Source organism: Nansenia antarctica (genome assembly GCF_963989245.1).
Source record: "Nansenia antarctica genome assembly, chromosome: 9".
In the NCBI taxonomy this organism is placed as follows: domain Eukaryota; kingdom Metazoa; phylum Chordata; class Actinopteri; order Argentiniformes; family Microstomatidae; genus Nansenia; species Nansenia antarctica.
Window position 1 is genome coordinate 2,202,765 of NC_137679.1, and position 16,833 is coordinate 2,219,597.

General features: G+C 43.6%; 1 protein-coding gene across 1 annotated transcript in view; it reads left to right on the plus strand.

Annotated features, from left to right (window-relative positions):
• The window catches only part of insc (INSC spindle orientation adaptor protein), a gene marked incomplete at both ends in the record, with an annotated part of 43,149 nt that extends 36,400 nt beyond the window's left edge, over positions 1-6,749 (plus strand). Inside the window, 3 exons of the mRNA XM_080539263.1 lie at positions 2,513-2,668; positions 4,200-4,276; positions 6,621-6,749. Coding sequence (XP_080395389.1) covers positions 2,513-2,668; positions 4,200-4,276; positions 6,621-6,749 — 362 coding nt within the window. The remainder of the gene's footprint in view (positions 1-2,512; positions 2,669-4,199; positions 4,277-6,620) is intronic.
• Between the last annotated feature and the right edge of the window lie 10,084 nt (positions 6,750-16,833).

The following is a 16,833-nucleotide window of genomic DNA, read 5'->3' on the forward strand; positions in this document are numbered from 1 at the left end:
TGGAACTAACACCTTTACACTCTCTGGTTTTAAACTGTGTGTTACAGAGACTTTGAATCATACATGCGAATGTGCTTAGGTTATCTTTTTATAGGCTGTGTCTGCTCACTGTTTCTGTTGCTTGTTTGGTGTTATTTTATGTTGTATATTGTATGTTTTTATACTGTATGTGGTGTCTCTTTTTAACTAAGTGCTGCTTTTCTTGGCCAGGGCTCATTTGAAAAAGAGGCTACTGTCTCAATATGACTCCCCTGGTTAAATAAAGGATTAATAATTAAAAAATCACACACATACAGTATGTGTTCAACGATAACGTACTTACCACAGACTAGAGAATCACCTGTGTCTACATGGCAAAACTCTGTCAACCCATCTCAGTGTGACTCCATCATGCAGTTATACTACGCTCCTCAAGATGGCAACATCAGTTCATATCTGCCCTCTGTGTTTATATGGTATTCATATTGTATTGATATCTTTCCAACAGCACATACTGTAAATAATCATGCTGTTTGTTCTGATCTAGCTCTTTTTGGTGTGTCTGTACTACTTTATATCTACTTCATGGATGTATTTTGGCCAGTTCTTCCCTTGATGGTGACTTGTATGTGAACTCTTCTTACTCTTTGTTGTTTGTTGTGTAAGTTTGGACTCTTCCTCTGTATGTCTTTTTTATGTTCGTAAAAAATTTTTTTACTCTTTATTTAGTTTCTGCCTGTTTTTCAAAATGTAAGGATACTGGGTGGTAGAACGCACATACAGTATCTAGGAGAAGTCATTAAAAGAGGGTCCTGAAATTTGATCGAGCTCGATCGATTATAATAATTTCTTTACTCACTTTACCCACCAAATGACCCCGTCCATGGCTCTTCTGTGTGTTCAACCGTCCCCAACTTTAAGCGCGGTTTTTCGGTATAACCATGGGATTAAAAGCGTGCACGTTTTTGATTGACAGGTGTTTCATCTAAACGAGGAGGGGTGTGGGGAGCGGAGATTAACAACAAATGTATGGGCTACAATCCACTTAAATTGGCATTCAATGAAAGTGGCGTACTCACTCTAACCTGTCTCCTGTGTCCCTGTACTTCACTCTAACCTGTATCCTGTGTCCCTGTACTTCACTCTAACCTGTATCCTGTGTCCCTGTACTTCACTCTAACCTGTGTCCTGTACTTCACTCTAACCTGTGTCCTGTGTCCCTGTACTTCACTCTAACCTGTGTCCCTGTACTTCACTCTAACCTGTGTCCTGTGTCCCTGTACTTCACTCTAACCTGTATCCTGTGTCCCTGTACTTCACTCTAACCTGTATCCTGTGTCCCTGTACTTCACTCTAACCTGTATCCTGTGTCCTGTACTTCACTCTAACCTGTGTCCTGTGTCCTGTACTTCACTCTAACCTGTATCCTGTGTCCTGTACTTCACTCTAACCTGTATCCTGTGTCCTGTACTTCACTCTAACCTGTCTCCTGTGTCCCTGTACTTCACTCTAACCTGTATCCTGTGTCCCTGTACTTCACTCTAACCTGTACCCTGTGTCCTGTACTTCACTCTAACCTGTGTCCTGTGTCCCTGTACTTCACTCTAACCTGTATCCTGTGTCCCTGTACTTCACTCTAACCTGTATCCTGTGTCCCTGTACTTCACTCTAACCTGTCTCCTGTGTCCCTGTACTTCACTCTAACCTGTGTCCTGTGTCCTGTACTTCACTCTAACCTGTCTCCTGTGTCCCTGTACTTCACTCTAACCTGTATCCTGTGTCCCTGTACTTCACTCTAACCTGTACCCTGTGTCCCTGTACTTCACTCTAACCTGTATCCTGTGTCCCTGTACTTCACTCTAACCTGTACCCTGTGTCCCTGTACTTCACTCTAACCTGTATCCTGTGTCCCTGTACTTCACCTCCTGTTGTTCTTTTGTTTTGTTTTCTGCTGTTTCTTTTCTGTCTGTTTAGTTTGTAACTGGGTTTGACACCTTGTCACCTCCAACTGTTGTTAACCTGACATTATGTGTTACTGTGTCTTCTGCCCTGTGAGGTTGGGTGTCCTTGGGTGTTCTGAAAGGCGGCATACAAACAAAATGTATTATTATTATTATTTATTATTAATCCAGTTAACACTAGAACAGCCATGAGGTGAGCTGTGAGTAATAATGGTTTTATATCTTTGCACTCGATACCATTTCAGGACCCTCCTTTCATGACTTGTCCTAGATATGTGCGTTCTACCACCCAGTATCCTTACATTTTCAAAATCACAGGATCAGGATAAGCTAGTATGAAGCTATTTTGCCATTTTTCTGTGTAGGAGGCAGGCTAATTTACAAGCTGGCCAACTAGTGGTCGTTGTGTGTAAATAGCAGCTTAGCATTATAAAGAGGCGGCTCTTTTAGTAGGTAAAAAAGGCACGGCTGGTCTCGTGTTGAAGCTAAACGTGTCTGTGTGTGTCTGTCAGGCATAGAGAGGTTGTTGGTCTAGTGTTAAAGCTCAGCTGTGTGTCTGTGTTGTGTCTCAGGCATAGAGAGGTTGCTGCAGCTGCTGGGAGAGAAGCCGTCGTCCTCCAGCCCATCGGAGGGCGCTGCGTGCGAGCGGGTGCAGCAGAAAGCCGCCGTCACGCTGGCCCGCCTCAGCAGAGACCCGGACGTGGCCCAGGCCGCCATCCAGCTGGAAGGTACGACCTCACTTCCTGCTGCGTACTTTAAACCAATCATTTGTTTACACTACTCTGCGGGTAGACCCTATGTCTGTAGGTCTGTGGGTAGTCTCTAGGGGCCTCATTTATAAAGCTTGCGTACGCCCAAAAACGATTTGGGGATTTATACATTTTACATTTTTATATTTTGGGCATTTAGCAGACGCCTTATTCCAAAGCGACTTACAATCAATACATTTGACTAAGCAAGTGAATCATCAATCCACCAGTCGTAGCAGGAAGAGTAATCCAGCTCAGGCCAGGGGCCATTGATCGAAGGAAAAACCTTCTTCTAAACCTAGACTTTTTTAAAATTTAATTTAGACACTGGAGAAACAGAGAAACAGTACAAGGGGGAAAATACAAGTTTTTAGGGGACACAGTAGATGGGGAAAAAGCGGGTGTCTTCAGGAGACGCAGTGCTGGGGGGCAGTAGAAGTCTCAGGACAAAAAAAAAGGACACATGGCCTGAAACTGTGCGCACACTGTGATCCATGCGTACGCACAGAAACGGGAGAAATGTCAACTGCGACTCAGCTGGCAGATGGATGAAACGGTATGTGTAGCCTAGAGTGTCAAGCAGAGTATTTTTGTACAACTGTCTGGTACCAAACTGCAATCATTTCTGACTAAAAACAGACAAGAAATAAGTCAAAAAGGGCAATACTGCTGCAATTAACGAGGCGAGGGAAATTACTTGGCAAAACATTTCTGACAGATTAAATATGTATGTCATACTAGCCCCTACTTATTGTTTTATTTTCATTTTTTTAAATATAAATGAACATTTACTACTGTGGTTATATTAGCAGCAGGCTACACAATATCAGATTGTCAGGACGGCAGAGTCCGTTTCATCCATCTGCCAGCTGAGTCGCAGTTGACATTTCTCCCGTTTCTGTGCGTACGCATGGAAGCCATTTCCACCAACATAAATCCAAATATTACCTCACATATTATATATGAAGGAGTGCACACAAAGAATATACATGCACACTGCACATATCTTATTCTCCCTTGTCCTGATTTTAATTTAATTTTAATTTTTAATTTTGCCATTTCGCAGACGCTTTTAATCCAAAGCGATTTACAATTACGAATTACAGGGACATTCCCCCTGGTGTAACTGAGGGCTAAGTGCCTTACTCAAGGGCACACTAGTAGTAGTGGTGTGGTTTCAGGCGGGATTTGAACTCACAACCTTCCGATCACAAGTCCAACTCACTATCCACTAGTAGACCACCATTACCCACTTGTCCTGTACCCATCACAATGTACATACTGTATATCTTGGTTCGTATCATATAGATATTCATGCAAATATATATCGATTTTGTACATTCATATCCATTGCACGTAATGATTGCAATGATTTATTCATCTAGAAACCAACGTGAAAGAAATCCTTCTCATTCAGCCAGCCTCACTCACACAATAACAGAAATGGATAGTTAATAATGATCATAATTAGTACCTGATAGCCAAGCTGATCTTGTCCTGTGTGTCCCAGCGGTCCCGTGTCTCATCGAGCTGTGTCGGTCGCCGGGAGAGAGGAACAACAGTGACTCAGTTCTGGTCGCTTGCCTGGTAAGTTATTAGTTATTAGTTCTTAGTTCTTAGTAAAGGACTCCTGACACCTTTCATGTTTGTTTCTATGATTGTCTGTGTATTCTATACTATGTTTTTCATTTTTCTATTCGATTATTTCAAAGGGACAACGGACAGTCATTGACTCTCCCTGAATTAGCTGGGTAGCTAAATGACATCAGCATCCCTGGGCAGGTAAACCCACAGGGGAAATACGGCCTCAGATGCTATAAACAATTTAAAACAGAAACTACAGGACATAGAAATATCACATGAAACAGAACTACAGGAAATAAAAACATCACACTTTACACTCAAGAAAACATTACATCATAAACAAATAAAAGAAAGAAAAACGTTTTGGGTCTATGTGGCTAAACGTTCATTCAACCTTTATTTAAACTCCAAAGTCCCCTGAGGTTCCTCTCATTTACAGAGACGAGTGACCAGATCAAATAATGTAGTAGATAAAACAAAGTAAAACATAATCACAAGCACAGGATAACATCAAGAATAAAAAACAAGGATAAGAGATTTTTTTATTTTTTATTTTTTAAAGATCAGCTAAAACAACTACAAACTGAAGTGCTTAAGTGATTATAGATCAAAACCTTGAACTGTGCAGAGTTTGGAAGTACTTCAAAGTGCGTTGCAGATCATTCTAAGAGCTAGGAGCACTAAAGCAAAAGGCATCTTTCCAAGGGTAGAACGTACTCGGGGGACAGTAAGCCTTTACGATGGGAGTATAGATTTTAACTAGGGTTGGGCTGATATTCGATAATTCGATAATTCGATAAATCGGTGCATGTTGTGATATTTGGAGCATATTGTGTTGTCTTACAGAAAATTGTCTGTAAAATACGTTAAGACTGTTCAAGACATAGTGCAAGAAGTGTACCTAATGACGGTTTGATCTAACTAGTGATATTCATGATGTACAATGATGTAATGTTGAAGTATACTACCTTCCTGCCATCTGACCCTTTTCATCATAAGGAGATCACATAGTATGATATTATAAACCAGGCTGTTTTTTTTAAATATGTACATAGTGGATCATAGATATTCCTGCTCATTATCGTTCACTCAGACTGATTATAATTCATAAGTCTAGATCACAGACTAGGGACTCTTCAGATCTGTCTGTGTGACAGTCAGAGGGTTAATCATGATGGACAGCTTCACATCCCTGGGAGAAAGGGCTCTCTCAGGGCTGTTTCACCATCTTAGATGTGGACTGCACTTATATAGCGCCTTTATCCAAAGCGCTTCACAACGGCCTCTCGTTCACCCATTCACACACACATTCACACACCAATGGCAGCAAGCTACCACGCAAGGCGCCGGCCCGCTCACTGGGAGCAATTTGGGGTTCAGTGTCTTGCCCAAGGACACTTCAACATGTGGCCAGCCGGGGCTCGAACCGCCGATCTGCCAACCTTGCGATCATTAGACGCCGGCTCTACCTCCTGCATCACAGCTGATGTGGTATCGAGGTGTTGAATCTTCCTTTAAGGAGGGTTGGTTTTCAGAGATCATTCGTGACAGGGTCTGGTTAAAAAGTCCTCAAGTTCTCATGGTTAATTTCTCTCCAGATTATGAAAGTGCAGATTGTAAGCTTTCAAACGATGTGTCATCCATTGAAATCTGAAAACAGTTGAAGAAAATTATGCTTATTTGAATGTTGGCCCACCTCGAACCAAATAGCGGAGAAACGCATATACAAACAAAAAACAGAAAACACATAAAAAAACAACAACGTTTTGCTGGTTTGCTTGACTTGAGAATTGCATACGTGCAGCCCGTAATCTTCACCAGACTGTGTCACATTTGTAATCTGTAAATGTAAATGTTTTGGATTCCCCTGCAAGTGTGCGAGTCTGCGAGTCACGATGTAAAAACAGAACAGAGTTCTCTAGCAGGACCAGGACTCTACCAACACGGTCCCTCCCTCCAGCCTCTGTGCCTTGCTGTTGCTGTGCTGTTACTATACTGAGCTCTGAGACTGTGTACATCATGTGAATGTATGTAGTAATGTCTTTGATGAAACCCCTCCCCCTCCCTCTGCCTCTCCCCCTGCCTCTGCCCCCCTCTCCCTGCCTCTGCCTCTGCCCCCCTCTCCCTGCCTCTGCCCTCCTCCCCCTGCCTCTGCCCCCCTCCCTCTCCCTGCCTCTGCCCCCCTCTCCCTGCCTCTACCCCCTCCCCCTGCCTCTGCCCTCCTCTCCCTGCCTCTCCCCCCTCTCCCTCTCCCTCCACCCCTCACCCTCCCTCACCCTCCCCCTCTCCCTGCCTCTGCCCCCTCCCTCTGCCCCCCTCCCCCCTCCCTCTGCCCCCCCCCCCCCAGGCGGCCCTGAGGAGGCTGGCAGCGGGGTGTCCAGACAGCATCGAGGCGGCGGACCACCAGCAGCTCATCAAGCCCCGGCTGGTGGACTCCTTCCTGCTGTGCTCCAACATGGAGGAGAGCTTTGTGTAGGAAGACCAGTACTTTGTGTAAGAAGACTGAGTACCAGCGGTCAGGAACACACAGAACAACAGCCTGAACAACACAGAGGAACACACAGAACAACCAGCGGTCAGGAACACACAGAACACAAGTATCTGTGGAGGAGGGCTGCTGTGGCGTATCAGCAAGCTTTTGTTCCTGCCTAGAGACTCAAAGCACTCAGAGAGTCTGAATGAACTTCTGGTGATCGTTGGTGGTTCTTACGAGGACGTTGGTGGTCCTCTGAGCGGTTCATACAGAAGCTCAGCTAGCTAGCTTGTCGTCGTCTGTTCTAACTAAGTCTGTTATGTCATTTTGTCGGTATAATTTTCGGTATTTTCTTTATATTTTTGTCAGCTGCCAACTTAATTGTTGTTGTTCAAACGCTCCAAGCTAATTGTGTGCTGTTTTTTTCTTTCATATGAGTTTTTTTCCTATTATTATTATTATTATTATTATTATTATTGTTTTTAATATGAGTGGGTTTTGAAAAAAATCTTGTCACGGTATCTGACTAGGCTGTTGATACGGCTCAACTGTCAAGTCCAGAAGAGTGCTAGATAATAGTAGAGGAATGCTTTCAAACTCATATTATGGTGTCTGTATCAAATATGTTTGTCATCGATCTCAAACCTTGTATTTGCTATGAAGAAATGTAAATGAGTCGGTCTTACGACCACACTTTCTGTAGTCAAACCTTGTGGGGATTTATATTTAAAATAAACTACTACTATTGTATGGCATGCACATAATAAAGGAAAGCATATCTTTTTAATGAACATGCTAACCAGCTAACAAGCTTTTGGCCCTCATTGGTCAGCAGATCAAGCGGCCTCCGTTGTTCTCTTATATATATATGTTCATTATTGAATCCACACAAATAAAAAAAAGCACTAGCAGGGTTCGACAGTAACGCCGTTTTACTTGCCCGGAGCAAGTAAAACATTCGCCGGGTTTGTTTGCACGAGCACGACGACGCTGCTAGATCCTGGATATGTTTATCTGTGTGCAGGAAGAACAACAGACGGCGCAGACGCCAGACTAGACTAGATGATCTTGAGTGAAGATATTATCAAAGCGCACGGGTGATCGACAGGCGCGTACGCTTTGATAATATCTTCACTCGCGATAATCTAGTCTAGTCTCGCGTCTGCGCCTTTTTTACTTTTCTTTAAAATATATATATATATACATTTCTGCATTGTCGAAAATCAACGACACATCTCTAGTCAACTAACACAGCTTGTTTTGTGAGCCTGCTAACAATGTAAAGTAGTGTTCTAGTTAACTAGGTAGCAGTGGGGGGATTACTCACCCAATCCATTGCGCTGTTGCAGTATTTTGGCTTGACTAGCGAGTTTGTGTTGTGATTCTCAACAGTGTTGAAACGTAGTTCCGTGTTTCAAAAGGAGAGTCTGAACATTTTGATTGGTTGCCGACATGCGGACCAAACGACCAGACTGTGTCACATTTGTAATGCTCCTAATTTCAGAGCTCATCGGCTACTTCGGTTTACAAAAGTAGACATCGGTTGCTTTCAAATAATACTGTCCTTGGGAGCTTTCAGATGACAGGCTATGCACTGTAAAAGAAAACCAGGCCTATGATGGCATAACACGGATGGTATAATTTGACCATCAAGGGTCCAATATTGGCTTACGAGACGCATTTTGACCACCTAGCGACCTGATAAACGCTTGCTGACTGGGTGTTGTTTAATCAATGTTCAGTCAGTCAGATTCTTGTTTATTCCAAGGATCCGTCCAGAAACTTTTGGTTGTTAGGATGCTACCAGAGTATGCTACATTTGAGGAAACTCAAGAGTGAACATATGAAGGTTACAACTTGGTTCCTAGCAGGGAGATCATGTCAGAGGAGATGGGCTGATCAATAATCGATGACGACTCGATCGTGTCCCTTTCTCGGGCCTAATGAGGGCCCGGGGTCGACCCTCCAAGCCTCCCTCCCTCGCGAGAGCCGGTTCACTGGCCGTGCCGCGTCTCCAAGGAACAACAATGCTCCAGTTTCTCCTTTTATTGTCAACAAAGACAGGGGGATGAACAAAGCTTTTGTCAGAAGCTTCTCAGAGAGAAAGAGAGGGAATAGCAGAGAAAGCAGAGGTCCAGAGGTTCACCAGTGGCTTTGAACTACCAGGTCATAGATGTCTCAGGACCGCCGGGAGGAAGACCCACTCCTCCTCATCCTCCTCAAGCTCTCTAAAGGAAGAGGATCTGCTACAGTGTGATAGGAGTGTGTAGTAGGGTAGCTGTGTGATAGTAGGAGAGTGTGCGTTGTGCAGCATTTTGTCCTTTGTTTTGTCATACTGTTTGATGAGAGTAGAGCTCTCAGGTTTTTCTCCTTGGAGAGACAATTGAAGCCCCTCTCTCTCTTTCTGTTGCATCTTCTCACCTAAGGGCACTGGCTCAGCGTATCCGGGGGGGGGCATGGGGAGGGGGGGGGGGGGGGTGGCAGCATGGGGAAGGGGGTGAGGGGGTAGCTAGTGATACCCCTTTGAAGTGATCTATCTCAGGCTTCCAATATTGTAGAGCAGATTAATAATCATGCGTAACCCCAGGTTGTCAGGTTACTGCAGGCTATGAACACATCTAGAAATAACATCTTCTAGACTCTTCTGCTGAAGAGAGCTGTACACCGTTTGGACTTCTAATTTGGGCTGGGCCTGGTTAGAACCGTTAGAAATTGTCTTTATAGTTTGCCCTTGCTGAATACAGTCGACAATGAGAGGTAGACATCACTTCTCTGGCTCCACATGCGCGGGAGAAATAGAAAACGACACGATATGAAACACTTCAGTTGGTGAGGTTCCAAGTGTTCTTAAAAACCCTACATTTTAATTTAGCTGTTATTTTCTGACTGGGATGTTAAACTGGGATGTTAAAAGACAATAATATCGGTATCTCTTCTGAGAAAAGAAGTGCTATCAGACAGCAGTATATTATATTATTCGTTATATTGCTCTCTGTGATAACACTTGTTTTCACCGAAGATGAAAGAAGTAGCTCTATGCTCCACGTTTGAAAGTAAGACAGCAGGAGACTGAGGTAACCTGCAATTGTACAGTTTTGTACCACCCAATGTGTCCAACAGCAAAGAGTTTAAACTCTCAAAGATTAAAGATCACTCTGATCAAGATTAAAACTTAAAAATATATATTATATTATATATTTCTGTTTGTTCTGTTGCATTATCTCACTAACTAATGTGCCTATGATGTTGTTTTTTATTTGATTCCAACTGTAGTATGTCTGTGCTCATGTTCATGTTCATGTAGGGTAGGACACACACACACACACACACACACACACACACCCACGCACACACCCACACACACACACACACCCACACCCACACACACATCCACGCACACCCAGCACCTAAATAGTAGGTTTGCGCTTATGTTCATGCAAGTGTTTGGGTAGGATACACACACACACACACACACACACACACCCACACACACACACACACCCAGCACCCAAATAGTTACATTATTAGCTACATTCACATCCAGCGCCTCCAACTTAAGACACCAATTAAAGCACGACTCATCATTTGTGTGACAGCCAATTAAAAGCAGGATATTTAGTTCACTAATGGCTCCTGCGTCGTGGTCATTGGGTCCTGCTCTATAGAGACCCTGAGGGGTTTTAATTGCTGATCTACATCAACACCCCATGAATGTGAACATGTCTGTGGTCGGGTCCGGTCTGGTCCGGGGCAGTAGAGGGTGAAACCTGCTGAAGACAAACATGTCCAGCGGTCCTCTGTACTCGTTGTGGCCTGGTAGGTTTGTCTGAGACGCCCTCTAGGCATCGTGGTGGGCTGGGCATGTGTTAATAATAATAATAATAATAATAATAATAATTCATTGTATTTATATAGCGCTTTTCCGGGGCTCAAAGACGCTGACAATAAGGATATACAGAAACACGGAAACAACAAGCAACAGATAACATGAGCACATAGAACACAGAGTTAACAACAGATAACATGACACATAGAACACAGAGTTAACAACAGATAACATGACACATAGAACACAGAGTTAACAACAGATAACATGACACATAGAACACAGAGTTAACAACAGATAACATGACACATAGAACACAGAGTTAACAACAGATAACATGACACATAGAACACAGAGTTAACAACAGATAACATGAGCACATATAACACAGAGTTAACAACAGATAACATGACACATATAACACAGAGTTAACAACAGATAACATGACACATAGAACACAGAGTTAACAACAGATAACATGAGCACATAGAACACAGAGTTAACAACAGATAACATGACACATAGAACACAGAGTTAACAACAGATAACATGACACATAGAACACAGAGTTAACAACAGATAACATGACACATAGAACACAGAGTTAACAACAGATAACATGACACATATAACACAGAGTTAACAACAGATAACATGACACATAGAACACAGAGTTAACAACAGATAACATGAGCACATAGAACACAGAGTTAACAACAGATAACATGACACATAGAACACAGAGTTAACAACAGATAACATGACACATAGAACACAGAGTTAACAACAGATAACATGACACATAGAACACAGAGTTAACAACAGATAACATGAGCACATAGAACACAGAGTTAACAACAGATAACATGACACATAGAACACAGAGTTAACAACAGATAACATGACACATAGAACACAGAGTTAACCAACAGATAACATGAGACACATAGAACACAGAGTTAACAACAGATAACATGACACATAGAACACAGAGTTAACAACAGATAACATGACACATAGAACACAGAGTTAACAACAGATAACATGAACACATAGAACACAGAGTTAACAACAGATAACATGAGCACATAGAACACAGAGTTAACAACAGATAACATGAGCACATAGAACACAGAGTTAACAACAGATAACATGACACATAGAACACAGAGTTAACAACAGATAACATGAGACATAGAACACAGAGTTAACAACAGATAACATGACACATAGAACACAGAGTTAACAACAGATAACATGAGCACATAGAACACAGAGTTAACAACAGATAACATGAGCACATAGAACACAGAGTTAACAACAGATAACATGAGCACATAGAACACAGAGTTAACAACAGATAACATGACACATAGAACACAGAGTTAACAACAGATAACATGACACATAGAACACAGAGTTAACAACAGATAACATGAGACATAGAACACAGAGTTAACAACAGATAACATGAGCACATAGAACACAGAGTTAACAACAGATAACATGACACATAGAACACAGAGTTAACAACAGATAACATGAGCACATAGAACACAGAGTTAACAACAGATAACATGACACATAGAACACAGAGTTAACAACAGATAACATGAGACATAGAACACAGAGTTAACAACAGATAACATGAGCACATAGAACACAGAGTTAACAACAGATAACATGACACATAGAACACAGAGTTAACAGATAACATGAGCACATAGAACACAGAGTTAACAACAGATAACATGACACATAGAACACAGAGTTAACAACAGATAACATGAGCACATAGAACACAGAGTTAACAACAGATAACATGACACATAGAACACAGAGTTAACAACAGATAACATGACACATAGAACACAGAGTTAACAACAGATAACATGAGACACATAGAACACAGAGTTAACAACAGATAACATGACACATAGAACACAGAGTTAACAACAGATAACATGAACACATAGAACACAGAGTTAACAACAGATAACATGACACATAGAACACAGAGTTAACAACAGATAACATGACACATAGAACACAGAGTTAACAACAGATAACATGAGACACATAGAACACAGAGTTAACAACAGATAACATGACACATAGAACACAGAGTTAACAACAGATAACATGAGCACATAGAACACAGAGTTAACCAACAGATAACATGAGACACATAGAACACAGAGTTAACAACAGATAACATGAGACACATAGAACACAGAGTTAACAACAGATAACATGACACATAGAACACAGAGTTAACAACAGATAACATGAGACACATAGAACACAGAGTTAACAACAGATAACATGACACATAGAACACAGAGTTAACAACAGATAACATGACACATAGAACACAGAGTTAACCAACAGATAACATGAGCACATAGAACACAGAGTTAACAACAGATAACATGAGCACATAGAACACAGAGTTAACGAACAGGCACTGGGAACAATTAACACAGCAATGTCCAGGGGGGGAGGGAGGGGGTGGCAGGGTTAGGGGAGATGGTTATGGGTAGGGGAGGTTGTATGCATGTCCAGGGGGGGAGGGGGAGGGGGGTGGCAGGGTTAGGGGAGATGGTTATGGGTAGGGGAGGTTGTATGCATGTCCAGGGGGGGAGGGGGAGGGGGGTGGCAGGGTTAGGGGAGATGGTTAGGGGTAGGGGAGGTTGTATGCGTGGGAGTACAGGTAGGTTTTGAGGTGGGATTTAAAAGTGGAGAGTGAGGGTGAGTCTCTGAGTGGCTGAGGGAGAGAGTTCCAGAGGTGAATGTGTACGTCTGCCTTTCCAATGTCCTGGTAACACTTCCTGTGCTAGGCATCTCCCTTTGGAGGGGAAAATGAGCTCCTTTTGCTTTTTGGCCTACTATTGATTTGGACTACTATAATAATAATAATAATAATAATAATAATAATAATAATAATAATAATACATTAGACTTATATAGCGCTTTTCTAGACACTCAAAGACGCTTTACAAACTGAAAAGATTGAGTAGTAAAATAAAAAGAAACAAAAAAATAAAATAAAAGAAAGTATAGGGGTCTAATTAATTTTTCGATTACAAAATCTAAGTCTAAAGGCCAATGCACACGGCCCCGATTTTGTCGCACCGCCGAATTCCATTCCATTGTTTTGAATGAGACAATGCACACTGTAGTATATTGCTATGTTTAGCATAGATCTGGGATTGATTGCTATTGCCTCCGTAGCATTACATCTTGACAATGTTATCACCGATTGACTAGTGTGGTCTAGTGGTTGTGGAAATGGTGAATAAAGACGCACGCTGAACGTTGCTCCAGAGACCAGAGTCATTATTATTATAAAGTGTATCTTGTATGTCAGAGAGAACAGCAAGACGCAACATGGTGTCAGAAGATGTGACTTCTTCACAAATATAAGGAATTGCGAGGCGCCGTCGATCTACGCAGAAACTTTGTGGAGAACTATAGATAGCATAGCATAGCATATAGCATAGCTATCGACCCTGTGCGACGTTCGTTCGTAGTAGCTAGCGAGTGAAAGCAAAGCATGGAACAGTTCAAGCCTCCCGCGCCGCTCATGCTCTCTGGAAACGTGAGTGAGAATTGGCGTCGGTGGAAACAACGTTTTGAACTGTATATGATTGCCACTGGTGCAGATGATAAAGATGAGCATGTGAAAATAGCCATCATGCTGCACACCATAGGAGAAGAGGCATTAGAGGTATATAATACATTCACCATTGATTTTGAAGACCCAGCATACGAGACAATGAAAGAGATCATGGATGCATTTGAAGCATACTGTATCCCCAAAAAGAACATTGTTTTTGAACGTCACCAATTCTGGTCCCATTCTATGTCAGAGGGAGTTAGTGTCGACAAGTTTGTGACTGAACTCCGTCAGAAATGCAGAGACTGTGAGTTTGGTGCAGGTGAGAATGACACATTGAGAGACAAAATGGTGTTTAGCCTAACTGATCCTCGCATGAAAGAGAGACTATTGAGAGAGACAGACCTAACCCTGGACAGAGCACTAACCATATGCAGAGCTGCAGAAGCTGCCAAGTCACAGCTGCAAGCTATGGGGACAGGGCACGCAGACGCCCCAGTTCAAGCACTGTCCAGAGGAACTACTAGCTACTCTGAGATGAGAAGAGGATACAGAAAACAAAGATCGTCAGGAAGAGCAAATGAGCAGACGGACAGCACAAACACATGCGGGAAGTGTGGAGGGACACACCCGCCCCGCCAATGTCCTGCCTTCGGGACCACATGCCACAAATGCAACAAGAGAAACCATTGGTCCAAAGTGTGTGGCGCACCACAGCATGGGACAGTCACAGCAAGGGACGTCAGTCAACTTGAGAGCGAGGTAGATTATTTATTTGTAGGCTCAGTGTTCTGTGTTAGGGTAGATAAGATCACGCAGCAGACAGACAACGCGTGGTACACCACAGTCAACCTCAGAGACACCCCGGTCAGATTCAAGCTGGACACGGGGGCGGAGGCGAACGTGCTTCCAATGTGCATTTTCGAGGAGATACCGGGGCCCCCACGACTAAAGCCTACACAGACACTTCTCATTGCCTATGGAGGAGCACGCCTGAAACCGAAAGGAACAGTGACATTCACGTGTGAGACACCCAATAGAGCAAGAGCAAATCTAGTTTTTTTTGTGACTGCACAGTCCACCACGCCCATTCTGGGCAGAGAAGCGTGCGAGACACTGCAGCTCGTGAGGAGTATAGAGACGCTTGCAGTCAAGGCACCAGCTACAAAAGAGGAGCTGGTGGAGCGGTACGCATCTGTCTTCAGTGGCCTGGGTGAGTTCCCCGGTGTGCACCACATACACACAGACCCAAGTGTGGCCCCAGTCGTCCACGGATGCAGAAAGATCCCAGTCAGTGTCGTGGACAGACTGAAAACAACCCTGAAAGAGCTTGTAAAAAAGGACGTCATAGCACCTGTGACAGACCCGACCGAGTGGGTGAATAGCCTCGTCATCACTGAGAAAAAGAACGGATCACTGAGGGTGTGTTTGGATCCTCGTGATCTGAATGAGGCAATCAAGAGGCAGCACTACTCGATACCAACCCCGGAGGAAGTCCAGAGCAAGCTCTCTGGGAAGTCAATATTCACGATCCTGGACGAGAAGGACGGATATTGGCAGGTGAGACTTGACGAGCCATCATCTATGCTGTGCACATTCAGTACGCCGTGGGGAAGATTCCGCTTTAAGAGACTTCCTTTTGGCATCAAGTCCGCCAGCGAAGTTTTTCAGCAGAAAAACTGTGAGGCTTTTGGAGACATCGAAGGAGTCCATATCATCGCAGACGATATGATAATCGCCGCCGCCACAGAAGAGGAACATGATGGCATCCTTCACAAGGTCATGGAGAGGGCACAGAGAGCCAACGTCAAGTTCAACAAGGAAAAAATCCAGTACAAAATCAACACCGTCAGATACATGGGCCACGTCATTACACCAGAGGGAGTGAAACCGGATGACACAAAGGTGACGGCCATCAACAACATGCCGCCACCAGAGGACAAGACAGGGCTGCAGAGGCTGTTGGGGATGACGAGGTATTTGGCTCAGTATATCCCTGATGAAGCTTCAGTGACTGCCCCGCTCAGACAGCTGCTGAGGAGAGATGCAGCTTGGCAGTGGAACCATGAACATGATGATGCTTTAATCAAGCTGAAATCAGCCCTCACCAACGCCCCTGTGCTGAAGTTCTATGACCAAGCCATGCCTCTCACCATACAGGCTGACGCGTCGAAAGATGGACTGGGAGCTTGTCTTCTCCAGGAGGGGAGACCGCTGTGCTATGCCTCACGAGCTCTCACAGAAGCTGAGAGAAACTACGCCCAAATAGAGAAGGAGTTGCTGGCGATAGTGTTCGCAGCCAAACGCTTCCACCAGTATGTTTACGGCAACACTGTTACAGTCCAATCTGATCACAAGCCACTTGAAGTGATTTTTAAGAAACACCTGAGCAAAGCCCCAGCAAGACTACAGCGCATGTTGCTCCAGCTTCAACGGTATGATTTGAAAATAACATACACGCCAGGAAAAGACATGCACGTCGCCGACACCCTTTCCCGCGCGTTTGTCACCGAACAGGCCGACAGTGGAAAAGAGGACCTCTTCGAGGAGAGAGTGATCCACACGATGGAGGCTACTGCTGCCATGAGCTCAGACATGCTCAAGATGCTCAAAGAAGCCACAGCAGCTGACGAGACACTACA